At 43.9% G+C, this 26945-nt stretch overlaps 1 protein-coding gene across 6 annotated transcripts in view; it reads left to right on the top strand.

Annotated features, from left to right (window-relative positions):
* Positions 1-26945, top strand: part of SDK1 (sidekick cell adhesion molecule 1) — a 394324-nt gene that overhangs the window by 332350 nt on the left and 35029 nt on the right. For 5 of the 6 annotated variants that reach the window (XM_051782501.1, XM_051782510.1, XM_051782512.1 and 2 more), the window contains 6 exons: positions 1321-1522; positions 3384-3487; positions 5532-5602; positions 10232-10367; positions 12239-12298; positions 14328-14429. In XM_051782501.1, the coding sequence (XP_051638461.1) occupies positions 1321-1522; positions 3384-3487; positions 5532-5602; positions 10232-10367; positions 12239-12298; positions 14328-14429 (675 nt within the window). The remainder of the gene's footprint in view (positions 1-1320; positions 1523-3383; positions 3488-5531; positions 5603-10231; positions 10368-12238; positions 12299-14327; positions 14430-26945) is intronic. The other variant, XM_051782514.1, reaches the window with a different exon arrangement.

The following is a 26945-nucleotide window of genomic DNA, read 5'->3' as shown; positions in this document are numbered from 1 at the left end:
CTCACTTCCTTGGATGGAATAACCTGCATACCTGTCTCAGCCTGTCAGTGTAAGGCACTGACCTTTTGCGTTGTACTGCGGCTCGCAGGCTGCTGGCACCCAGGGCTTCCTCCAGCTAATAGCTTACAAGTCTTTGGGCACTGATGTCAGCAAGAGCAGGCTGCAGAGAAATGCCAGAACACACAGGAAATGGTTTTAGGCAGTGGCAGGGAAATGAAGTGCTTGCCATATGGAGCTGTGAGGAACCAGGCAGGCAGAGGTGTGTTTATGGAAACAAGTGCTGATGAAGTTGAATTGAATTGCTTCTCAAAAGCAAGTCACTGCGGTGTCTCCAATCAATTTTTGCTTTATTACATGCCACACATTTTAATCAGAATCAATAATCTTCATGATAAACAATTAAACAATTATTCCTCACTCTATAGAGTTTCTCTATTGAAATCGATGGAGTGCTGAGATGCGGTGACGGGAAAGGAGATCTGTAATGAAACAGTTGGGGACTGGCATGCTTACACCTGCATTACCATTCCCTGCTCATCTCAGAGGTGTGCTGGTAATTACTCTGGAGGGATCTCCCTCAGCACAGGCTGATTTGACTTTGCAGGTTCAAGGTTAGTGGGTACAAAGGGAAGAGCTGGGAAGCTCTGGAAGTGACCTGCAGCAGGTGCTCCAGCCCCAGCTCCCCACTAGCTCCAGGCCTGGGTTTGGAAGCAGCAGCACCAGGAGCTGCTGATAGTTCCCAGATCCTTGCCAGAGAGGGCTGGTGCAGGAATTCAGTATCAGCTGTGTGTGCTTGGACTCTGCAACACAACAGCCTGTTCCAGCTCATCCCTTTCTCTCCTTTGTGCCTCGACTGGGCAGCAGCTGGGGGAAAAGGATGCTACATAGCACAGAGAGAACAAAGTCCCTGGTACCAAGGAGTAAGAATAGGTTAAAAAGTGAGCTAATTTATAGGCAAATTCTTTCAAAAGAGCAACTGCAGACAGAAGCACAGGTGAGTTTCAGTAAAGATTGCCTTGCTTTGCTTGACTACCAGTCCTAGTGATTCTTCCTTAACCTTCCAGGCCAAGACCCCTCTCAAGTTTGAGGTTCACTGCTAGGAAGGTGTATATTCAATGCTGACCTTTGATGCAGGGAGATAAGAGTCAGTTTTAGTGCTCCTCTTTGCAGGAGAAGGTTAAGGAATGGGATGGTTGTATACTTCATCCAAAAGTTCAATCTCCTGTGGCATTACCACTATGAAAATCTGATCAGGCTGTCACATTTTACGTTGTCTGGAATTTCCTCTCAAAGCAGCACCGAATTATGGTTTAATTGCAGAACGACCAGCACCTCCCAGGCAGGTGATGACCCCCCAGAGCGACGTGTCCTCACGGAGTCTGCTGCTGAAGTGGGTCCCTGGAAGTGATGGATCTTCACCGATCCGATATTTTACAGTCCAAGTGCGAGAACTGCCCAGTGGAGACTGGCAAACCTACTCCTCTTCCATCAGCCACGAGGCGACGTCCTGCATTATCGAAAGGTACCATATGATCCCAGGCTACCATAGAAATTCCCACACTTTCCCAAGAGCTGGGAAACCAAAACAAGCATCGCTCAGCTTCACAGTCTTCTTGGGAGGGAGAGAGGTTAAGTGAGGTCACTGCTCCCATTTTAGAGGTGGTGTTATGAACAGCAGTTGAGAGATTTGCTGAAGGTCACGCAATAAATCTAATTAAAGTTGGACTGCAGTGCATCTTTTTGAAGCCCTTCCTGGAAGCTCAGCACCGCAGATAACACCACTCAGGCTAAATCATATGTAGCTACACAGTGCTCTGTAAAATACAACTAGTTAAAAATCCTTTCAGTACTGACTGATGTTAAAATCCACTCTGAATGCTGCATTGCAATTATCTCTATATAAGCTTTTCCAGATGAAATGAGAGCCATTTTTATCTGTATTTTCCATACTGAAGTTTATAGATAGCATCGGAATGTTTAAACTTTGTTATTCAGGCTTCATTATATCTTCAGCAATGCTAGTGTAATTAAAGTCCTTGTAACATTGGCAAAAGTAATTGAATGTCTATGAGCAGGTACTTGTTTTGCTGTCCATTTCCTCTGTTGACGAGCTGGTACAAATCTGATTATTTCTAAAAAGCCATGAGCTTTAGGAGAATCAAGTATTCAAATCATTCAGATACAGATTTTTCAGGCCAGTTATAAAAGCAGCAGTGGCTATGGTATATGACAGCTCACTGGTCCTGTGCCAGCACATTTCCAGTCAAAACCTGTAAAAACAAGGCAGCCATCTATGTCATTTAGACTTGGCATTGACGTGACTGAAAACAAAAGACTGGAAACAATGATTCAAGTTATTCAAGTTGCTATAGGTAAGTAATGGTGTCCTAATAGGGTGGCACTGCTTAAAGAGATTTCTTCTGCTCCTTGCTAAAAGCATTTTCCTGTGGAAGTCCGGAAGAGTCGTAGATGTGAGAGTGCTGCCCATCAGGATGCATTATCCTTGATGTTTAATCATTCCTTACAAGTAACTTTACTTGGGTTTGCAGTCAGTGTTACATCTGCCAGCGGATGGCTAGACACTACCAATTAATTAGCTAAATCCCCTGTAAGTTACAGCTCTGCATTTCAAGCCTCTGCCTGTGACTCCAAAGGCAGCCTCCCCCTCACCTTCCCCTGCCAAGCCAAGACAGAAGCATCTCTGTGAAGGTTGTGTCAGCTGGAAATCACTCTTTGCATATCTTAAAGCCCCACATAGATAAAAGAGCTGCAGGGAACCTGTTGTTGCTGTCTTTATTAAATAATCCAGGTAATAGCATTAATTTGAAATTCAGTAGGAACAAAATGCACTGATCAAGTGGTGTGGTGTAAGGGATTAGTCAGGAGGCTGATGCTCTGAATTACAGTGCCTGCTGTGCACTGGCCAACCCTGGGCATGTTACCTGCCTCCACCTGTAATCCCCCTCCATGCTCTGAGGATCAGTTTTGAGGATATCTCAGCAAAGCACCTTGAAAGCCAGGTTTTGCACAGCCATGCAGAACTTGAATAACAGCACAGCTTGTCCTTCCCAACAAGCCCCATCCATAGGCTGCTCCATGAGTTGCAGCTTCACGTCTGTTTTCTGGCGCCCAGTTCTGTGGTGAATCCAGGAGTGTTTTTGGGAACTGAGGCCAGTGGACATCTGAGAAGATGCTGATGGCAGCAGGGGTGCAAACACCCCCACGTCACGAGGAAGCTGGGGGAGGCTGCAGAGAAAAGGCGATGGGGAGAAGAGACAAACTGCTGAATGACTTTGGTTGGCAATGGGCAGGTTCTCTGTAGAGGCAAGTTGTGGTGATGTGGGGAGGTTTCATCCCTCAGCTTTATTTTTTACGTTCCACAGCTTGAACCCGTTCACCTCTTACAAGCTGCGAGTGAAGGCAACCAACGACATCGGGGACAGCGACTTCAGCGCAGAGACAGAGGCGGTCACGACCCTGCAGGATGGTAAGGCAGGAGGAGCTCCACGGGGTGGGCACTTCCCAGGGCTCCTGGGTCTGCTGGACCCACTGCAATGTGATTTCCACTGGGACTGTGCAGTGAAAATCAACAGCCGATGCAGGTTTGTTCATAGGAAGTTGATACAGGTAGCATGAGATACGGCTGAATTAACAGGCAGCCTCAAGTGTCCTGCTGTGCCCTCTGACAATGAATCATACTTTCAGGAGTCTCAAAATGGAATTAAACTTCGTTTGATTGGCTTCCAAACTCTGCACTAACCATTATCTTTGCAGAAATTGAATAATTTACAAGAGATCATTAAAAATAAATGTAGAACCTTGCATACATTTGAAGAAGTTTCTTCAGTTGTTTTCCCTCACAATCCACATCAGTCTGCAATATGGCAAAATTGCTGAGGTATAAGTAAGAAAGAGTATGAAGCTCCTGGAAACATGAGCATTTAATCCTGCAGATCAGGACTAATAAACTGTGAATGACATTGACAAGGCTTTTATTTTTAGCCTTAGAGATCAGCTTCTAATTCCTTGATTGTATAAAGTCGATGCCTGAATGCAGAAGTAGCTCTGATGTCTTAAATGGAAAAAGGAACTCTGCAAAGTATGAAAAAGCATCAGTATGTACTGTTACCCTGGAAAACTGAGTAATACTGGAATACATACATATATAAATATATATATATGGGTGTTGTGAGGTGGGGGTCGATCTCTTCTCCCAAGTAACAAGTGACAGGACATGAGGAAATGGCCTCAGGTTGCACCAGGGGAGGCTTAGATTGGATATTAGGGAAAAGTCTTCACTGAAGGGGTTGTCAAGCACTGGAATTGGCTGCCCAGGGCAGTGGTGGAGTCACCATCCCTGGAAGGATTTAAAAGACGTGTAGATGTGGCACCTGGGGACGTGGTTCAGTGGTGAACTTGGAAGTGCTGACTTAATGGTTGGACTCAATCATCTTAGAGGTCTTTTCCAACCTGAACGATTTTATGGTTCTATATACATGGTGCTAGAAATTCTTCAGGATTTCTTACAGAGCAAGGAAGGAGGACACCGAGATACAAAAGCAGGAAACCATTTTGCAAAGGAGAGTTTAAAGACTGTGATCTTGAAATCAGAAAAAGAGAGGACACAGCTCAGGAGTATCCGAAGCTAAACAAGAACCCATGTAACACCTGAGCAATGTGCCAAGCAGCCCTTTAATGACATCCTGACTCTCCACCTTCCTGCGCAGCCGCTGCGGGATCGGTGTGGGCTGTGACTGCGCTGACGAGGCAGCACTGACTCACTGTTTCAGAATTTAAAGTTTTATTTTAAATTCTCTTTGAATTTAGCTACAGTGAATCCAGAGTTGTGCTTGGCCCCCTCACAATGCGACGGGGAAACGCTGTGGAAGCTTCTCACCTCCTCAACAAACTCAACATTTATTCTGCTGAGCAGACCCAGTGCTGCCACCAGAGCGTTGTGCTGTGGAGGGCTGTCAGCTCCTGATAAGCCTTTGCCTTCTGTGTTTGAGCTGCTGTGGTGCCTGTGTGTGCTACAGGCCATGGGCACAGGAAGGGGTTAACCTGTGGTAAATCAAGCTGCCCTAACTAGGATAATATGTGACTATTTGACACAGACTCCTAAATAGGAGATGGGCTTGCCCCAACTGTGGCATAAATCTCATGAAGAATCTGGGAGCAGTTTGCTCACACTTTGGAGCCCTCACACAGCTGGTTTAACTTCCTTTCAAATGAGCACCCAGTGGTTTGTGAGCACTGGCTGCTGCCGTTTCCTTCAGGTTTATGCCCTCAGCTTTTCTTGTTCCTGCTCAAGCTGCCAAGGCCACAGGTAGAGCAAGGGATGTAGGAGAAGTGCCTGGCTTCTGCCCGGGTTCCAATATCCATATCCACCACACTGCTTTTGAGACCCACCACGTAGCAGTTGGGATGGAAGATTTTCTTCAGCACTGAAGAAGGAGAATCTGAGAAATAAAAGCTGCCTCTTTTCCACCCTTTTGCCATAACTCTTTTTCTTTCATTTCTCTCTCGTTTAGTTCCAGATGAACCACCCAGTTCTGTGTTAGTGACTCCCCACACGACTTCCTCTGTCCTTGTGCAGTGGCAGGTAGGTAAAATGAAAAAATGTGATATTTCTGGAACAGATTTTTGGTTGTTTTGACTTGTTGACCTTAATGGTACATTGCCAGGGACATTTTCCTGAGCTGGAACTATTGTAGTAAAGTTTAAGGACTGCAGCTACTTCCTTATTTTCCTGACCTAGCATAGATTTTAGTGATGGATGGAAATTTCTGACAGTTGCTTTTACTTTTTGCCCCATGAGAAGTTTGGGAGGTAAAGTAGTTTCTGTAGCCGTGTCCAAGGTCATTACTTGTCAGATTCTCCTGTCCTTTTGTTGATATTGATAGATGTGCATCTTTACATGGAAAACATTCCATGGAGTGCAGTGGCGGTAAAATCAGGTAATCAAAAGGCTCCTTTTGGTTCACATCATGTCTGGCCTCCTCCTGCTGCTGAAATGATCAGAAGCCTGAGATCAGTGCCTGAGATCCCATTCATACCTCTGAGGAACTCCAGGTGCCCTTTTGGCTCTTTGAGAGAGAAAAATCGAGACTTCTTCAGAGAACAGAAAGAAAGAAAGTTTGAGCTCTCCATGATCCCTCTGAGCTGGACAGGGAACTATTCATGCCAAGTCTGCATTTTATATTGGCATTTCCTCTGCCTCCCTTTATCTCTCAATCCTGGCCTCCTGGGCGATGCAGGAACATTTTGTGACCCAGTGCCTGAGGCTTCTTTTTGCAGAGTGAGCATTAATAGAGGGAACCCAGTGGGGTACTGCACGTTATCCATAACCTATCCTGGAAAGCCTCTGCCCACCCTGCTCCCAAGACAATGTCCCCCACACATAATAAGGATAACTTTGGACAGATTGCATTATAGTGAAAAATGTACATATGCGTTTACAGTACAGATGGGACTCCTTTCATTTTTGGAAGAAAAATATGTGTACGAGGGTCTGTTTATTGCTGTGCAGCAGCACTTTAAAAATATGCCTGGCTGTGCTCCTGGGTGACTGGCCCAAATTCACCAGCATAATCCTGAGCAACAACATTGCTTACAGCATGTTGAGCAAATAGGAGACATGTTGAGCAGTTTTACCAAAGGAATTATGGAGGGATGTGAATCTGCCTCCCCACCTACAACTACAGCCCACAGCGAAGGAAAGAAAGGTATAGAAAGAGAGGACAAAGAGGATGTGAGGCAGGATGGGCCAGGGAAATAAACATTCCCCCAATTGACTGATTATTGGTGTGTGGTTAATGTGAAATAGGTGGTTGTTTAGGTAATTGGATGCTTTTTATTTCATGAAAATGAAATGGGGTTGTTGTGCCAGAGCCATCTCAAGGGAGTTGTGGGCGATTACATGTCATTACTACATGTATATTAATAGGTCCTGGTAATTCAACCATACTATATTTTTCAAATAAACAAAAGTCTTCAAGTCCCACAATAGCCACCAATTAAGAGGAAGTTTCACAGCAGTGTCAAGGAAATAATGTAAACTGCAAACAGCAGTCAAGCTTAATGGGAGAGTGGGTTTCTAAGCAAAGCTAAATTTTTAACTTTGAGCTCTGTTAATAATTCACAAAACAAACTCTAGATGCACTATCTGGGCTTTCAGCTGCTTGGTCCAATCAGTCCGTTATTTTTAAATTTAAAGGAGGAAGAAAATAAGTAATTTCCATGGAGGTCTGTTGTATCAATAATGCAAGGTTAATTCAAATGTTCTGGAGGATGTTACACTTAACATCAGGATCATGTACTGTTCTGCTTCTACCTTAGAGAGAACAATTATTCAAAGTTACATTTTGGTCTTTTTTTTTTATTTATTTTTAAACAGCACAAAAATATTTCTCTTACTGCTGTGCAACATTATGGGCTGCCACTCATAATCATTTTACCTATTTCAGCAGATCCCTCAGGCCTTTCTACAAAATCCTAAATAATCCATTACATCAAAAGCAGAGTTTTGTCCATGAAAGACAGATAGGAAGGGGAAGACCTGACCTTTTACCAGAGTACCCTTTTCAGGAAAGAATCTTCATTTCCATGCAAGGAGAAAGACAGTTTGCAAACCATTTATTTTCTGAGCTTTCCTGTCTCAAATTTCAAGGAAGGAAAAAATGGAGAATCACATGATAGCATAGAAAGGCATTGTTTGCTATGAACAAATCAGTGTCAGACTGTAATGAGAATTTAAGCTTTACCTGTTAAGCAGTTACATGGCAGGGCAGGCAATAGCAGTCTCTTTCTCAGCTTCAGCAAGGTTTTCCTTCTAAGGTTCTGTAGGATATTCCATCTCAACGTTTTTTCTTTAATTTAAAAAAGATTATTAGCAGTTAAAATGGGAGAAGTCAGAGTGGGGCAAGGCCACTGCTGTGCTGTGGAGCCCTTCTCTGTAAGGGCACCATCAGGGCTAAAGCAACTTCAGTATAATATAGGAAAAAAAAGAGAGGAGTCAAAAGATTGGAAAAGAGAAAAGATCAGGAGAGAGATACTAGTAATTTCCATTAAACCACACCTCATCTCCTTGCACAGGAGAGCATTTCAGCTGGTCTGTGAGCCATAACATCACTGGGCAGCTCTGGAGAAGGCACTTTGGTCTATTTGCTTAGTCCCTTGGACAAGGGGCTCAGTCTGAGACTGGGAAAGGCTGTTGTACAAGAGCTTGATTTATTTGCCTTGTAAAATGTAGTCGTAGAGGGAATATGATTGCCCTTTCTAAAATACATCACAGGAGTAAACACCCCACAGGGAGAAGAACAATTTAACCCAAAAGGCAATGTTAGCACAGGAACAAATGGTTAGAAACTAGCTATGAATTATTTAGATTAGAAATTAAATGAGGGTTTCTAACCACCCAAGTAGTGAGGCTTGAAACAGCTTTCCAACAGGAATACTGGAAAGCAGAAAAATCAGCTTGTTTTCAGGTGGAGGTTGTTCTCTTGGTGAAAGGGACTTTAGGCAGGTGGGTCTCTGCAGTGGTGAGGTCCCAGTCCTGATGATTCCTGAGTTCCCTCACAATCCTGCGTTCACAGAGTCATCCTGTAATGCAGATGCTAAATAGTAGTGAAAGGTGTTCAGAGCTTCTCCAAAGACTGGAGAACAATAACAAGCATGAAACAATGCTGAATAAAAGATCTCCAACCATGCAGAGGAAAAACAATGAAGTCTTGGGATGATTTGAGTTGCTTTCAGCAGGCTCTGTGCAGGACAACTGCAAAAGAAGGTGGCTTCTTGCAGGAGCAGCTTCTGCTCCTTTTCCTGGTGGCTGTGTCTGTTCCTTATACTCTGATTCACATAATTTTCTTTTTTCATTTCCACGAACTGCAGTCTCTGTACTTAAGTCCTTCAGCCCTCACCCAAAGCAAAGTCCTTTGCTCCGAGACAGGACAGTTGTCTCTCCCCTCTTGCCATTGTAATGGAGTAATGGAAAATTCTTGTCATCTCTGGAGGCAGAAAGCCAAGTTATTACCAAGGATCTTCCTCCTTTCCTGTAAAAATGTCCTTACTTTCTTCATTAAAATTACATGTGGTATTACCTTCTATTGTCACAGCATTTCATACCAGCGGTTAATTTTTACACAATGGACAGAAGGCTTTTCCTTAGTAAAGTTCTCAAGGCTGGCAGGGATCTTTCTGGATTAGAGGCGAGATCATCATTAAAATCCTTTTCATTTATAGTTTCAGCCCCTTAAATTTCAGTACAAGAATCTTTAGAAGATAAATGACTCAGGGCATCTTTTCTTCTCTGCAGTTCTTAGCCTGTATTAGGCTCATGAAAGTAATTTTTTTCCCAAACATGAAGAATCCCTTTGCTTGTCTCTATTTAAGCAAGCCACTCAGACAAAAATCTCCTTTTCAGTGTACTGGCTGTGTATCTGTATCTGAAGGAGGATGTGAGGGGCTGCTGAAGAAGCCTTGCTGAGGTATTATGTCTTTGAGCATCTCCCAGCATGTTGCTGAAGAAAAAAATCTCATGTCTGAGCCAGCCCGTGGCCAAATTGCTCAGAGCTGTTATGGAGGAGACCTGGGTTTTTCTGTGGGAGTGGACGTGTGGAACACACCAGAGCCCATCACACTGTGACTGCTCTCTAAATGCCTTTACGAGGTTATTATTAGACCTAGTTTCATCTTCCTAATTAAAGCCAGAACAAACCAATTCCTTTTTATTTTCTCATCAGTCTTTCAGTGAAATAATGCCAAATGAAGAATGCCCTGTGATCAGTCCCCAAGGGAAATACCCACTAAAGGAATTCTGTCTTTAACAAAACAATCTGCTTCTTTTCATCTTAGAAGAAGTGAAATACTGTTTGGCTGTTCCACTGTTGGTGGCTGACAACCTGCATTTCCAGGAACGTGCTTATTTATACTCATTATCACCCACAAGTTTCCACAAGTTTCAGTGGAGCAAGAAGGAGAGGAGCTTGGCTCTTAGTGGAGTACATCGTGTGTGGATTTTGTAATGGCCACAGCTGAGGGAAGTCATCACAGTTGCCTTTAACTTGTGTTTTTCAAATTACACAGCCTTCCACCCTGCACATTATTAATGTCTATTTTCACCAGAGCACTGTCCCCCTTCACACAGGGCCTTTGTCAGCTGCTGCCCGTTGTGATGGATGTTTGTTGCAATGCACATCTTAACAAGCCCGTTCTGAACATGAATGTTTTTCAGCCCCCCAAAGTGGAGAGTCTGAATGGTTTGCTGTTGGGATACCGGATCTACTATCGGGAGCTGGATTATGACACTGGACCTGGAAGAGAATCCAAAAACATCCAGAACCCTTCAGCTTTACGAGCAGAGCTCACACGTAAGCCTACTGTAATTTGGACCCTAAAATATCCCAGAATGGTAATCTGTCATTACACCAGACACTATAAGCCCTCTTGCCCCATGGAAGTAACACATAAGTCTAAGAGTGCTGGGGATAATTCAGGTTTTACACAGTCAGGGTGAAGATGCTGAAAAATGCAAGTAAATCCTGTGTGATCAGCACTGTCGTGGTCTGTGCTAATCTCTGCCAGCATGCTGGAATTGATGGTCTGTCCCCCAGGTATCCTCTGATTTCCTGCTTTTCACTACTTCCAGTTCATGATTACTCTGGTATACTTTGTTCTACCATGAGACAAAAGAAAGACGCTTCATTTTCCTCAGCTGGCAACTTTTTTCTTTCTTGCTGTTTTTTTGATAGTTTTTATAATTGGCATTTTGTTTTTCTTTTTACTGTGTAAGAAAACAGCTGAGGAGAATTTTTAAATAGAATTTTTACGATTTCGAAGCTCTTGTCCATATTTTAGAAGAAAACAGTAAGGATGAGCAAGAATTTTTAGGTGCATGCTTTCCATGTTAGTCACTAGGATTTATGGCTCACATGGAAAGAAGGTGGAGAGGGAGAGGAATAATAGAAAAATGAAAAGGCTTTTTAGACAAAGACTAAAAAGGAAATCAGAGGGAAGAATAGGCAGAATAAGGTGATGGAAGGCAGAGATGTGATCACTCAGGAGCCTGAAAGATATGGTCCAGCAATGAGATGTGCTCACGGAGGGACCAGCTTTTGTCATGTTTGATGGCAGTGGAATATTCACAATAAGATAATACTCCAAGAGCAGCAGAATAGGGCTGAGTGAGACTGTTTTAATATCTTACATCATCTTCCATGAACCCTGAACTCATAAAAGTGATTTCTACAAAAGCAAGAGTGAATTTTTGTGAGGGTCTGGGAGAAGTGGATGCTTTAAATATAACGTAAGCACCTAACTGTGACCTCACTTACATGGTCAGTGCTAATGAGATTTCTCAGGCTGTGCAGTTTTAACCAGGACAGAGTAGAGATGTAAAGCTCTTATAGGTGCATAAGGGATTTTCCCAGACAAAAGCTGAATGACTGTATACATTATCATGAAGTAATGATTTTGGATGCTCTCACAAGTCAGGGAGCCTGTGAAACCAGCCGGTTTCCTCTTTTCCCTCTTCTCTCCTGGCCCTGCAGGAATGTTCCTAATAGCTGTAGAGTTGAAAAAACAAGCTGTACCTCTCCAGGGAGTCAAGAGACAGAGAGAGAAAGGGGTGGAGACAAGTGTATTTTCAGATAAATTTCCCTCTTTCTCCTCATAATTCTCACCTTAGAACACCTCTGTTCCTCACTGACCCGCAGTTTTGCACAGCTTAGCATCTTATTACAATTCACTCACAGCAGGAATATTGAATTCTTTAAGTGAAACTGTGGGAAATCTAACTCACACTTAAAGAAACAGGTCCTGTCCTAATGTAAGTGTTCACTCTCTGGCCCACGTTCCAGGTCTTTCCCCTGCAGCTCTTCAGGTTTTGAATTTTGCATCTTGAGAAATCAGGATGTAACGCACCACTGAGAGTTTTCCCCCTTAGAAATCATTTCGGTTTTTCCTCATTTGTTCTGTTTAATCTAAAAGTCAGAACATTTTTGTGTTGTGTATTTGTGAGTTCCTCTGTTTGAGGAGGAAATGAAACAGCCCCGTGTGAGCGAGGCGCTTTTGATGTGTTACGAGAGAGTGATGTGATTTTATTGCCCTTCAAGGTATAGTCCTGCAGCTTAAACTGTGTATGGGTGTGCTGCCTCATTTGCCTCTGTCTCTGCTGTACATCATTTGCAATAACTATTTCCTTGCACTGTAACAAGCTTTCTGCTTTGCTTACCCTGAATAGCCCAAAGCAGCTTCAAGACAGTGAACAGCAGCTCTGCATTAACGACGTATGAATTAACACGTAAGTGCACATTGCCTTTAGATGAGACTCTTTGTAATGGTTCAAAATACACTGTAGGCAAACTCCTATGGCTCTCCTCAGTGGATCCAGCAGAAATCAACACAGATTAATGATTCTGCTTTCTCCAGTTTCTTTTTTCTTTAAGCCTTTGCTTTCCCTACGCCGAGAGACATCGATGATGCAAGTAGGTAGCTGTTGTAAAAACGTGGCTGCTGGGAAGGTAAAACATTATTGACTGTAACAACCCAGTATTGCTGATGCTAAATGAATTTTGATTTGCTTGCTACATATTTTGCAGTCCATGTGAGCTTAGCTGTATCACATCATTAGTTCTATGATTCAAGCACTGCGATGCTCAGGCATTCCATGGAGTACGAGGACAGTTTAGAGAGGGCCCAATGAATTTATGTGCATCTCCAGAGGTGTTTTCAATTGGAAATGAATAAAATAACATTCGACAGAGTTAAAAGGCAAAATGCTTTGTGGTGATGATGGTTCACTAGATAGGTTTTGCCCAAGGCTTTTGAGTCACAGATTGTGATGGGCTAAAAAAAAAAAAAAAACAAAAACATGAAGCCCTATCCCCACTGAAAGTTGCATGCATGAACTCTCATGTGTTCCATTTTCTTCCACATCCAGTTAACACTAAAATCTCCCTTGTGGCCTTTTCATGGCAGAAAATAAAGTTTCACTGTACAAGCTGCCTATATCCTATATATCCTATATATCCTATATATCCTACTATTTTTTGTTTGTTTATGAACTTAGCTCCATTACTGCTGATTTCCTTGCTACACGTTTTTCAGTCCATCTGAGTTTAGTGGTATCACATCAAAAAATTAGGGATGTATCAAATATCATTTTCAGTATGCCCGAGACTGGGGAATGATGCTGGACTCGGAGTCAGATATGGGAGCACAACTCTTGTAAACACTTCTATGAAACTGAAATTAGACAAACTTATATAATTAGGCTCATTGAACCTTGCCAAACCAATGGCATACTGTCAGCCAGCGAGTTAAGGGGACTATCTGATTCATAGATAGCAGGGAAAATTATTGGCAAAGGGAGAAATTTGGACCCCTGGCCATGCGTGTCTTAATTCAAACCTCGTTTAAATAGGGCAATTTATATTATTGATCGCCCTCTTACTCTAATCTCCCTGTTAAATATTGTAGATGATAAATATATCTGTTAGGATTGATTCTTTCATCCTGAAAATGCAAAATCTGAAACTGCTCAGGCGCTGCCTCCCCTAATGACGTTGACGTGATTCTACTCCACCCTCGTTTGCATCAGTTAATTACCCGCATACAACTGGGTTTTCTAGATTTTTTCACGCTTCTCTCACTCTCCTGCCTCATCTGGCAGAGTAGTTTCTCTGTGTCAGCAAAGGAATTTGGTGCCTGGTGGTCAAATGGAGTCCAGCCTTCAAATTCTTCTTTCTCTTTGTGGTTGATGGTCAGGCTGTGGTCACGCTGAAGGAGAAGGATCCCCGTGGAGTACTTGGAATGGGACTCCAGATGCCCCACTGCAGTTTTTCCTCTGCACCCTGCTTCACCTGAGGCATTTTTGAGCAGCACAGTTGCCAAATGCCTCCCTAGATGAACATCCCTGGGATTAGGCAAAGGCTTGCAGCTCTTTCCTACCAGTAGAGATGGAAAGGAGCCCATATGTTGACATTCAAAGCCATTTTCTGTCCTTAAGAATGACCTAGAGATGTTCCTCTAGCTAAATATTCATCAGGAATGGGTATATTCCAGGAGGAATCCTTATTCCTCTTATTGGAGCAACACTGTGAGGAAGCACTGGACAATCTTACCTTTTCAACACAAATACCTTTCATAATTATTCAAATCCTGCCATGAATTAAGGAAGGATGGAGTACATTGCACTGTTGTACTGTTCTATTGCTGTGTGTCCCAAGAGAGAAGTATGGTGATGAAGAGATCTTGGAGTCTTAAAAATATCTGTAATATAGTATAAATGATAAGATAGAATATTAATATATAATATTTTACTTTTTCAGAGTTGAAAAAATACAAGAGATATGAAGTACTAATGACAGCATACAATGTCATTGGTGAGAGCCCTACCAGCACACCAGTGGAAGTATTTGTGGGTGAAGCAGGTAAGTAAAAGGAAAATTGGTTGATTTTATTTTTTTTTAAAGTACCAGCATGTTTTAATATTCTCCAGATAATATTTAATATTTGCTCATGGAGGGGATGATTTGAAAACACAAACAGTTTTTGTAACCTCCTGGAATAGGTTGGCACTGACAGCTTCTTGCCATTGGAAAGCCAGTTGGTCTGCACGAACAAGGGGAGAAAGGGCATCTGAAAGAAAGAAAAGAAAATATTTTTGGAGTTGCAGGAGGATGGCTGTTCATACCAAATTAGCTTGAGGGGAAAATTGACTCAAGTTGAAGAAGTGAAAAGTGGAGCACAGGAAAGCCACAAGGGAAAAGAAACAAAACTACAAAACAAGGGAGACTTGGAAAGCTGGTTCTTTTATTTTATAACTCGCTGTGTAGAGACATTGCCTTGCACCACACCTGGCTGTATTTTTATGCTCTTGAAGCAAGAAGACACTGTGTCCAGTTTAATGCTGGCTTTGGAGGCACAGATAACAGATTCTGTTGTACCATCCAACCCCTTCAGAACCTGAGGGGCCAGTGGCTGATGGTCACTGGTCATGGTCTGTTCACGTGGATTTAGTGCACGAGTCCATTATGAATCGTAACTTGATCATTTTAAAATCCCTCCAGTGGAAGGCTGGAGGTGGAAATCAGGACGAAACAGTTAAGTAGACATTTCTCTGGGTGGTTTTGCAGAGCCCAGATAACCCACAGCTGAGTCTGTTCTCTCAGTAATTCCAGCTGGGAAGGGCAGGACTGCAGTAGCTGATGTCTTCCTCACAGCCCCGGCGGCAGGGCCATATTTATGGTGACCCCAGCTGGAGAGAGGCTGGCACTGAAATAGTTGTTAGTTATGGTATCAGCTTCTGCAGCAGCATCTTTTGAAGCTCAGAACAAGAAGAAGCAGCACACACTCTCCTGTTGTTCAGCCTGCTGCCAAGAACGGGTCTGGTTATGCTTTTGTTCCTCTGTCTCAGGGCTGTGGGAGGTAGAAGCTATCAAGCTCAGCACTAATTCATTTCATTATTAGCCATTAAATATTCTATTGCTCAAAAGTAAGTAAAAGCATATTTTTTTTAAACTCCACTGCATTTTTTTTTAAACTCTACTTAACCTTTTCATTTCAAATATGGTGTAACATTCACCATCTTTCTTTGACAACATCATAAATTAATCAGAGCAGCCTGGTTCTGGAGAGACAGCTGGCAATATTTACATTTTTTTCTAGTTTGCTGCTGCTCCAACTTACTTCTGCAACTGCAGCAAAGAAAGTCCCAAGTGGAGCCAACTGTATCTGGCTTCAAAATACATTTTTGTTTCAGAGCTAAATATCTCACTGCTGCAAATGGAGCCAGTGTCTGCACTTAAACACATGTACACAGCACAAAAAATCAGCTGGGGAAAAGAAGGAAATGCTGTTATGTCACGTCTTTTAATCCCACTCTCTGGGTCTTCCTTATCATAACTCAGGGAACAGGGCAATGGGGGGAGATAAACTTGAGAAGAAACTGAGATATTTACATAACTCCCAAGTGTCCAGTGGAAGGTGCCCCTGCCCATGGCAGGGGTTTGGAACTAGATGGGCTTTAAGGTCCTTTCCAACCCAAACCATTCCATGATATCCAGGAGGACTCCTTTCACGGGCAGGACTGGTGTATCTGAAGTTGTAGCATGAGTTGGATGGTTTTTTACAGTTGCTGTATTTACTTCTGGTAAGGGACAGTCCAGGTTCATGTGGTAGAAATGATGAATGTAGGATCTTCCTGCCAATTTGCACTCCTGTTGTGTGAAGTTATTACGCTTTGTTATATAACTGCCTCTTCCACCTCCAGAACTGGCTGTGATTTATACTGTGAGTAAAGTGATTGGAGCTGGTACTGCAATTTAAGTTTTGAATTGATTTGTGACACCTTTGAGTCAAAGTGTGCTGTGGAAATACAAGTTTTTGTTGTTATTGTTTGCTCAATGTTCTTACCCATGGTAAAGGCAGTTAAGCAGCTAGCTGGGGAAAAAATGGGCCTGCTCAGCTCCAGCAATGGGGCATCCAGGTTAAAAACAGAGAAAAGCTTCCCAGTAAACAACAAGTGCTGACACAGGCATAGCACTGGGCACAGAGTGACTGAAGGTGACCAGTCCCTGGTCTGAAGCTTCCAGATAACTGATGTCCCAGTGCTGTTAAATGGTGCTTCATTCTGCCACAGGTGTTGCAGTAATTCTGGGAGGTGCAAGAACATTCCTCTCTTGGTCGTAAAAAGGAATATACAGCACATGCCTTTGGGGAAATGTGCTGGGCTTAGGCCAGCTCAGTCAAAATACCCATTTCCCTTGGGTATTGATGTTGCTAGTGGTTGATGTGCTGTTCAGCTTCTGTGTCTGGTGCAGCCAGATGAGTGATGTAGAAGGAGAAGTATCTGTGATTCCTTCCATCCTTCTAGTGCTTTCCCCTGTTAGATTTGAAGATTTTCTTATCATTGTATCAGGATTTTTGTAATAAAAATTCCAGCAGGCAATAGATCTACCTGAAAAACTTGGAGAAGAAACAGCCATGAAAACCAACCTTCTGCAAATTTTTTCAATTAGATGAGCAAAAAATACCCAAATGGGGAGTTTCTCTCCAGCCTTTAAGTGCTGTTGAGCTGTACCCCAGCCAAAAGAACATCCTCTTCGGGCAGCCTGAGTGCTCTGTTCTTCCTTGCCTCTGACTGATGGGCAGGTGGAAGTTTTGGGAGAGAACAACCTGCTGGCAGGCAATGGGCCAGGTGTGAGTAACAGAACTCCATATCCTGACTTGCCTGGGGAATAGGGAAGCTAAATGCAAGTGGTGTGGATATTTTGGGGGTTTTTTTGGCGGTGTTTTTGTTTTTTTTTTTATTCTACAGGTGGGGCAAAACCTTTTTATAGCAGCCCACAAGATCAAAGCCCCACCAAAGGCTCCATTTTGAGTTCTGCCTGGGTGTTGGCAAAGCTCACTGGTGTGGAGTGTGGAGAGCAGTTCTTCCCCGTGTTGGGAGAGCAGGCTGCGAGTCCTTGAGCTCAGTGCAGCTGGAAGGACGTGCTGCCTGTTCAGTCTGAACAGAGCCCATGTCCTTCCCCCACCTGCCTCAAGCATCTGGCTCCCTCTCCTCCACGGACCAGAAGATCCTCTAACGCTGCCTTTTTCGAGCTGGCTGCAGCTCTGCCCTGCTCATTAGGGAACCATGTGCATCTCCTGACAAATGACAGAAAAATTGAAAGCCACCACTTGCAGAAATTAGGAAGGGAGTCGCAGCCCCGCTGGCAAGCCCCCTTTTTGCCTTGTTAATTCATTTAACAGTTCAGCTGTCAGGGATGCTGGCTTTGATTGGGAAGGCAGTGAGTGTTCAGCAAGAGGCTGGGTACTGATATTCATCCCAGCCCGAAACGCAGCTGCTACCAGAGGTGCTGTTCTGCCTGACTGAAATTAGGACTCTGTTAGAGCAGCCACTATATCAAGAGCATTATTCTACCAGGTTGCTGTCACTACCTGATTGTGTGGTGGGCTCTGGAGTTCTGGAGACTCCACTACCTGCATTTTAATTAAACAGAAATCACAGGTTTGGGGCAGCCGTGCTTCACCTAATTTGGGAAGGTGAATGAAATAAAAGGTGGCAATACAAATCCTGTGCTAACGAGCCTGCAGCCTTCGGTGCTTCTCCCATATACTGCAAAGATGTTTTGGATGAGAAATAATGGAACTCATCATTTCTTACAGCAGCTGCTGCTGGAGTAGAATATGTGTGTGGAAAGAGGAGGTGGCAGAAGGGGTGAAGTGCTCCAAGAGGCACTAGCCTTTAAACAGGTTGTAAACCCATTTGTGTGAAGAGGGGAGTGATGTGTGTCATTATAACTGATGGTGACATTGGTGACCTTCAGAATTCTCAAGAACTGATGGGGCTGGGTTGTTATTGTTGTTCTTTTTAATGATGATCCCTGAGAGTTGGTTCTATGATGGAAAAGGCAAGGAGTAAAAGGAGCTGGGAGACAGATCCCTTTCTTTACATGTCCCCCATTGAAATGTCGCCTTTGTTGTACCATCATCTTTCAGAGAAAGTCTCCTGGCCTTCTCACTTTCTTCCAAGTGAAACTGTAGCTTGGAAAGGAACAGGAATGGGAGAAAGGGATGACTGCTTCTTACCTGTGTCTTGAAAAGCTGAATCTACCTCTTGGTGCAAAGCTAGCAGACACCAAAGCAAATTTCTTCCTGTTATCTGCAATTATTTTCATCTGCCCTCCTGTCTGCAGCTCCACAGGTGTTCATGAACTTCACAAAATTCATTTTGTTCACCTGTAGCTGACACAGGGAGGGAAGATCTGCTCTGCCAGTAATGTCAGGGGAAGCACTTGGCGCTGCCTGACTATCTCCAGCATTTTGCAGTCAAGAAACAGAGACCATCTGGAAAGCTCCAAGACTAAAAATAGTGAATTAGGTTTGGGAAAGAGAAGGCTAAATTGAGGGAGGAAGCCATGATAAGAACAAAGAACGCTTGTAAGGAAGCAAAGACTTGACTCCAGGTACTTGGTCCCCCTTCATAAACTGCTTCTAGCACAGAGCTCTTGTTCCTCCTTACCTGGTTATCTGTGCTGGGGCAATGTCCCTCTGTCTCTTTGGTAATGGCAGAGAAGGTTGGCAGAACAAGGCTGCCTTGTCCTTGGGTGTTTCCATCTCTGCTGGCCTCGCTCTTTGATGTGTTCACTCAGAACACCCCACGTGGTGCCACCTCCCCATCGGAGGTCGCTTTCTGCAGAAGGGGGTCCCCCAGCACTACCTTGGGCAGCCCTTTCTCTTACAGCACAGCAGCTTTATCTCCTTCCCTGCCCCAAACACAGCAGAGGAGATGCTGTTCAGAGCAGTCCCCTGTGCCTCCTTGTTAACAGCCTGGGAGAGGAATGACAGCATTTCAGCGCATTAGAGCTGGCAGCTTCAATCAGCTGCCGTGGCCCCGTGGCTGTTTTCTCCTATCTGTGTGGGACACGTGGGCTGACTGTGCCTATGCAGATATGGAGCACGTTGCTGCTGGCACAGCTGCAAGAGCTGGGTGGGCAGTTCCATCCCAGATGCCACTGGAGGAGGGAAGGGAAGGATTATCGTGGCCATTTCACATTGCAGCAGTCTAAAACCTGTCAGCCCAGGGACAGTATCTTCCCTTGATAAACAAAAGGGGATGGAGGGAAGCTATTGGGAAGTAGCACAGTAAATAAATTACTGGTTTCACTTGCTCAAACTTTAAACAAAGGGATTGAACTTCCTTGGCCCTTTAATAGCACTAAGCCTTTGAAATGTTACAGAATTTGCCTTTTAATTGCTGACACCTCTGGACATGAGCAAAAGGCTACTTTTGGAGGATGGCTGAGTGTTTGAAACTAATTGTCCTTTTCACCTCCCCTTTAAACCTAAAGAACCTGCAGAGCTGTTCCAATGTCATGCTCAGTTCCGAATGAGCTTTACCCAAGTCATCCTGGGGATGCCCTGCTCCAGGAGCAACACTGGGTTGTCATCCTGTCCCCACTTTCTCCCTAAGGAAGGAGAAGGTCGTCTCTGAGCTTGGAGTTAAAGATCCAAGCTGTTTTCTCCAGCAATGGGCTAAAAGAGAGAGTAAAGTGAGAGCAGAGCAAGAAAGGGAAACTGTAGGAAGATGGACATGGAAAAAAAAGTGGTGAGACATTTCCTTTTTGGATTGGAAAAGTAACCTCTTTCCAGTTTCTCTTGGGAACCCATATGCCTGTATCCCAACAGCATTCCATTTCTGAGAGCAGGATACATCACATCAGTATTTCTTGGTGGATTTTAAACTTCTCCAGGTTCCACTTGGGGCTTATCTGCAACAAGTCCAACTTGGATTTGTTGTTCCCATCAATGCAGCTCCACTGGAGACAACAGCATTGTAGATGGCACTTGGCTGCAGGATTTAATCCTACAGGGCTGTGACAGGACAGTAAAAATTAACAAACTAAAGTGTGCCCACATTAGAGCATTGCTTGTGTGTTACTGGTATTTCTGCAATGCTGGGGAGTTATGGAAATGAATTTTCTCTATAAACCTTGGCTCCCTTTCCTACTCAAACTGGCTATTTTTTTTAAGGGTAATTTTACATTCTTAATCTGTTTACTGATGATTGCAAAGGTTTCCTAATTAGACTTCCAGATTTGGTAGCTTAGCTCAGTCGCTGCTCTTACAATGGCAAGACAGAAAGTAAACCCATGCCAGTGTGAGTCTGTGGAAGAAGTGTCCTTAATGTCAACATGTCAAAAAGACATCCCTGCAGCTCTCTGGGGACTGAAATCTAATGTCAAGGCAGAAGGAAGCAAAGTCTGAGCGTCGTACTGCTGTCAAAGCAAGTTATTCTACCATATAGGAGAAGGAATTTTAAGCGAATGCACTGGAAAGCAGTGTCCAGATTGAGACATAGATTTGATGGGCTTATTTGACATCTTTAATTCTCCATTGACAATCCAGAAGCTCCCTAAAATGATTTGCAATGTTTTCATGCTGCAAGTAAAAGCTGAATGCGCGCCTCATTAACAGCTCATTAAGTTGTTAATATTGGTCATAAGCAGCCTTTGGTACAGCACAATGCTTTATGCAGTGCGGCAGCTCCTGCTTAGCTCGGGTCTAATTGCCTCTTTTTATCACGTCTCAGTGTAGGAAAGATGTTTCTGTCCAAACAAAAACATCACCAGTTTTTGATCAACTGCACTCGCTTCTCCCCGCCACGACAGTCGCTGGGGCGGGAGGTGCTGGGCTGGGGGAGCCATGCGGTGTTTTGCTCAGATGATGAACTTTCATCTCACAACCCCAACAGTTTGATGTGGGTTCTCACTGCTGACCGTAGCCCAAGACAGACAGACTGTCCCTACCCAAATCCATCACGAGGGCTCCTGGCTTAGTGCTGCAGTTGGTGGGAGCAGCAGTGGGAGGGGAAGGACAAATTAGCTGTTCTGCTGCAGTGTTATATGGCCTGTGAAGAGCTGAGAGCAGGGACATCCCTGCACAGTGCACAGAGGGCGGAGGGAGGAGAAGCCTGATCGTGTATGCAAAGCTTTACTGAACTAACAACAGAGCTACTCCATTAAAAGCAAAGGAATTAACCTTCCTTTCAGAAACAGAAGCAATCAGTAGTAAAGTCAAACGAACCATAAATTGCTCTGGTAAAGAAGTAGGGAAGGCCCTGGCTGATAACCCCTATTCCAGCAGACACAGGCTGGAGTTCAAGTGCTTTCAACTAAAGGGTTGTATTTGCAGCCAAATTTCTATTTCCTCTAATTGTGCAGTCCTGCTCTGCTTGTTTGCAGTCATCCTGGGATATGTGAGCAAAATGTTGTAAGTATTTTCATATGGGTCTCAACTCCCGTGGCTTTGCCTCCTCTGTACAGCTTTGCTGTGAAGCCAGCTGTGGAGAAACACAGTTGGTTTTCTTTTCTGACATCTGTTTGCTATATCCGTCGTCAATCACAGAACTGGAGGCTTTTCAGGTTGTCTGTTGTAGACAGAAAACAAACAAAAAAAAAATGCCGTTTTTTGTTATGAAAGTATGAATTAGCAATAGTCTAAAATATTTTGGTCACAGCAGTCCAGACACTGAGATGACATGGGGGTGTAGGACTGCAGTTCTGAGCTGCAGCTCTCAAGGATGAAAAATAAACAAAGAGAAAACTCTCAGTGAGAGTCAAGAAAATTTAAATTTAATCTCTCTCTCCCCAGGAGCACAAGAACACAGTCCTCTGTGGGCTCCCTGGTGTTCTCTGACCATTGCAATCTGTAAAGCCTAACAATCCCTCATGGGGGGTCAGCTACCCAAATTCACAGCAAAAAGCCACAGCAAAAGGTTATTGCAGGGGCAGATCTCACCTGTGCCCTCTGACTTTTTTCTGATTGGCTTTTGACATTTGGTATATGGCAAACCCAGTGGAGATTTGCCCTGATTATTTGATAGGCTCTCTTGCCTTCAGTGGAGCATAAGGAGTTGCTGGTCCTGACTAGACTTCAGTAGGTGCTGCCGTTGCTCTTAGTGGCCATGAAGTGGGTGCTTTTGTCAGCTGCCATGAACTTGTGGTTTTATGATATTCAAATGTGGGATTAACAAATTACAGTAAGTGGAACATGAGTATAAATGGAGGAGGAGGAATCTTGGGAACTGGAGAGCCTGGGGAAATAGCCTGAAATGGGTAATTTTGCCTCTCTAATGGGCAGAGTTTTTTAAGAGAGTGGAGAGCAGTACTTTCCCTCCAGAACTGCTCCCACTCCTCCCAGTGCATACCAGAGACGATCAGGTCAGAGTACCAAACACTCAGGAGTTCTTCAGCACCCCTTGAACAACCTTCAGTACCTCCTGGGGGGAAATCCTGGCTCATCAGAGCTGACACTGCTCTACAATACACAATGTTCATGCTGGGTTTGCTCTCAGAGTTATAGCAGAGCAAACCCTTATTTGAATGCGAGTGAGAGGGGATTTTAGGAGCTAACCCTAATTTGCATGGATGTAAGTGAGAGGGGGGGTTTAGCTGTAGGTTCCTGCCTGTGTGTTTGTTTGTGCATACCTAATGCTGTCAGACTCTTGCTGTTCCTGCTCGTGGCCCGTCTCTGCTGACTGATGGGCTGCCTGCCTGCATGGGATCATATCCTTGTTGACATGAAAGAAATAGAGGAAAAAGCTCATTTTATTATTCCCCCCCCCTCCCCTTCTTGGTTTAACCACCTGTATGCCCTTCCCAGAGGCAGTCTGACAGTTCTGTAAGGGCTTTACTTTTGGGCCAGGCACTCTCACTCCCTTGATGGATAATCTCAGTATGCAATGTGATAGCCTATTTTAGGGTTGTGTTAGCTGAGTAAACTGTGGGCTTCAGCAAAAGGAGAGTGTGTAGTTTTTGTTTGCAAGCTCTAACTCTTTCACAGCACTGTTCCCTGAGGTTCACCGTGGTTGCAGACACGGTAATTTCTTCTGTACCAATCAGATCATGCCTCTCCCATGAAAATCCCAGATTGCACATGGCTCGTTGGGAAATCCAAACCCCTCTTTAAAAGATTAGCGATCACAGGAACAGTATTTTCACCACCCCTGGAAGACATGGTGAGGAACAGGATGAGAATGCCTCCTCTGTTCAAAAAAGGCACTGGCAGGTAACCTCCTAGGTCTGTGTCTATGGAAAGGATACTCCATTTATAGTCCTTGCTTCATTTCCCTTTCCCCAGTATATGCAGGAACATATCTCTCCCTCTTTCCTCCCTCCACCCCCATTTCCCTCTCATATCTCTGCAGGTGCTGAAGACCTGCCTAGCCAATGTTGGGAAGCTTCCCAGCGCTAAGCAAAGAAACTGGGGATGTTACATTTGGGTATCATTTGCAGCTGCTTTAATTTATGCTTTTTCATGACTTAATTACCCTTAAAAATTTGATGTGGCAAAACACACCTACTGTACTGAGCATGGTATGCACGGAGAGAGAGCCAAGTGTTTGCCTACACAGATAATATGGAGTAAACCAACTGTGGGTGTGCGAGACTCCCAAAGTCCCCATCCTGACAGCTGTTCTCTTTCTCCTCTCCACCCCTTCTTTTCCACTAAAAGAGGTTTGTCTTTTTATTTTTGCATTGACTAGATTGTGCTCTCTCTTCATCAGCATTCACGAAGGTGAAAGAGGCGTTATTCTTCTTGTGTTGACTTACATTGGTATGATAAGAAATGTTTCAGTTTCTCTTACACCAATCTATGCAACTGTGTAAATCAACACATTCATAACATACATCAATATCCCTTGAAAAGGGCTATTTCCAACTAAAACCTGGTTTTCCAGCTGCTTTAACCTCCTCCCCCACCCAGTAGCAGGTTGGGCTTCTCAGAGAGTCACGAAATATTCTGAGTTGGAAGAGACCCACAAGGATCATCAAGTCCAGCTCTTAAGTGAACGGCCTGTACTTCTTAAAGATGGGGAGACCAGATGCTCCTTTGCTGAGACTCATTTCGTGTCACAGGGTGACACAAGCCTGACGACTTAATGACTGGCAGAGCACTGGGTTTTGGTGCCAAATTGCCATTCCTGAGTAAGAGGGTGGGAGCACTCAGGTCCAATGTTAGCAAATGGAATGTGTTGGAGGGGTTAGGACCCACATGCTTCGTGTATGGCTCTGCCTCTCTCAGAGCCTCTGAAATACGTCTGAGTAACCACAGAAAGCACAGTCCTTGGAAAAAGCACAGACTTCCATCACAAGATGTAGCCTGGCTTAAAACAGCCAGAAATTAGTGGGAAACATGTTTTACATTCTAAATATAGCTTGTGCTGCTTTGTCACAGCGGAAAGCAGCTTCGCAGTAGCTGGCTTTGAAGCACAATTAACTAATTGTTATTGAACTAATCAGCATCGCTCCCGCAGCATTCCTGATGGCAGCATTCCTGATGGCACGGAGGTTCTGCTGCACAGGGGAAGCTCCTTTCCTTGCTCCCGCTGCTCTTACACAGGCAGTGTAAGAAAATGGCCAATAAACACCAAACATTTTTCTCTCGTGCTGCTTTTCCTTCATACGAGGGAGTGACTGCAAACATCTGGAGATCCACCTTTTTGGTCTTGAGAGGTACCATCCTTGCATTCCTTCTCTAAGCCCTTACTGCAGGAAAGCCCTTTGTGTTCCACTTTGCCTGTTCTGGAGATCAGTCTCGCTGTTTTATCTCGTGACCTTCTGTTTGTTTTGTTGTGTTTGGCTTTTGAATCCACTTAACTGTTGCTTATCTACTTGAGGGCAGTGGCCACAGCTGAAGAAGAAACAATCTGTTCTCCGTGCCACTGCAGGGATATAACTTAAATACATTGAGGATGGTTTAGGTTAGGCATCAAAAAATAATTATTTTATGAGTTACTGTTATGTATTTTATATATATCTCTAATTTATTTTTATTTTTAAAATAGCAGTATTATTCATATCCCTGTTTTAAGAGTTCTTAAAATAGAGATATGCTGGCGGAGCTTGTGTGGGAATGGCAGGGCAATCTGGAAAGTCAGTGATGGAAATGACATGAACATCTGACCAGCAAGCTGATCCTGGTGTGACACAGGAGGGTGATGTCTGAGCCCTCTCCAAACCCTTCCCAGCCCTATTTTCCAGGGCTGTGTGTGCCAGGAACCAGTGAGTAAACTTTGGAGGCACTGGTGTGCAAGATTTAACCATCAGCACATGCTCCAGTGAATGTTGCTGTGCCTTCTCCCTGTTTTTACTCACTAGTTTGATAACATTACAGCTGATACTCAGAACCTGCTACAAACACTCCTCCATTGTAATGTGGAGACGTACAGATTAGAGGATTTTGGGGCCTGGAGCTGTCTCTTTGTTCTGTGTTTATGCAACACATTGTGCAATGAGATTCTGGCCTTTAGGTGCTAACACCAAAATGCAAATATATCGATTACTAGGGAGTAAAGGCAGATATGTTCACCAAGGCATGCTTTGATGAACTGAGGGAAAGGCTTGCTGGATAGAAAAGGATCAGAGGTCTTTACAAAACAGAAATTCGCTTGGGATTGTTTGGGATCAAGGTGATGCTCAGGAAATCTTCAGCCTCTTTCACTGCATTTTTCTCCTCATTTTTGGCCTGCATGTTTATTCAAATGGCATGTGAGCATCAGGGAATCTTGTCCCAGACTTGTCCGTGAATTTCCTGGCATAATACTGGCATTACAGAAACAATTAGAAAACCAGTAGAGGAGAAATCCTGTGCTGCCCAGAAACTGGAGCAGATATAAGAGCAGCAAGGAATGCTTCACAAAACTAGTTATTAAGTTTACACAATGAATCACAAGGATTTGTAGCCTACCTGTGCCACAGAGCATCGTGGTGACTGTCACTGAGAAAAGGAATAGTAGTTTCATATTGATGAAAAGCTCTCAGTGCCACACAGCCCAGAGAGAAAATATCCCAAGTGAGAAGAGCTGAGGTGAACCCTCTGCAGTGCACAGAGCTCTGGAGCAGGCAGGCCACCAGGGATTTTAAACACCTTCTCTTTAAAGGTTATAAGCATTTGCAAGCTCAAATTGCCTGCAGTGAGAGCAGAGGCTGCTCGGTATGGCTGGAAAATGAGGGCAATAATATGTTTGAATGTGGATTTAGATGTGTAACTTTATTTATGGGCTCATTTTGACACTCTCACCACGTTTCTAGATAGATTTGTTGTCTTTATGTGATCCTGCCAACATCAGCCCAGCACATATTTGTTATTATTTTTTACTAATTACTGTACAACCTGCTCAGTCTTTCTCCTTACGTTTTGGCTGAGAGAGAGTTTCAAGGAGAGAATCTCAAAGGTAAATTGAAATCAGATAAGAAAAGAGATGTTTACAAATATCTGCCTGAGATTTCAAGGCAGGGTACGTGCACCGAATTAGACTTCGTGAATGCACAGATATTATTTTCAGAGGGAGTGAAATGCTTTCCCCCTGCCAAGAGCTGTGTTTGGACCCTCAGGGGTCTGTGTCGCTCCTGCTATAGTTGATAATGTCACTGACACCT

The sequence above is a fragment of the Manacus candei genome, unplaced genomic scaffold (genome assembly GCF_025592945.1).
Source record: "Manacus candei isolate 608988 ecotype Guabito, Panama unplaced genomic scaffold, ASM2559294v1 h1tg000002l, whole genome shotgun sequence".
Lineage (NCBI taxonomy): Eukaryota > Metazoa > Chordata > Aves > Passeriformes > Pipridae > Manacus > Manacus candei.
The sequence above is the reverse complement of the archived record's forward strand: the minus strand, read 5'-3'. Positions and strand labels throughout refer to the sequence as shown.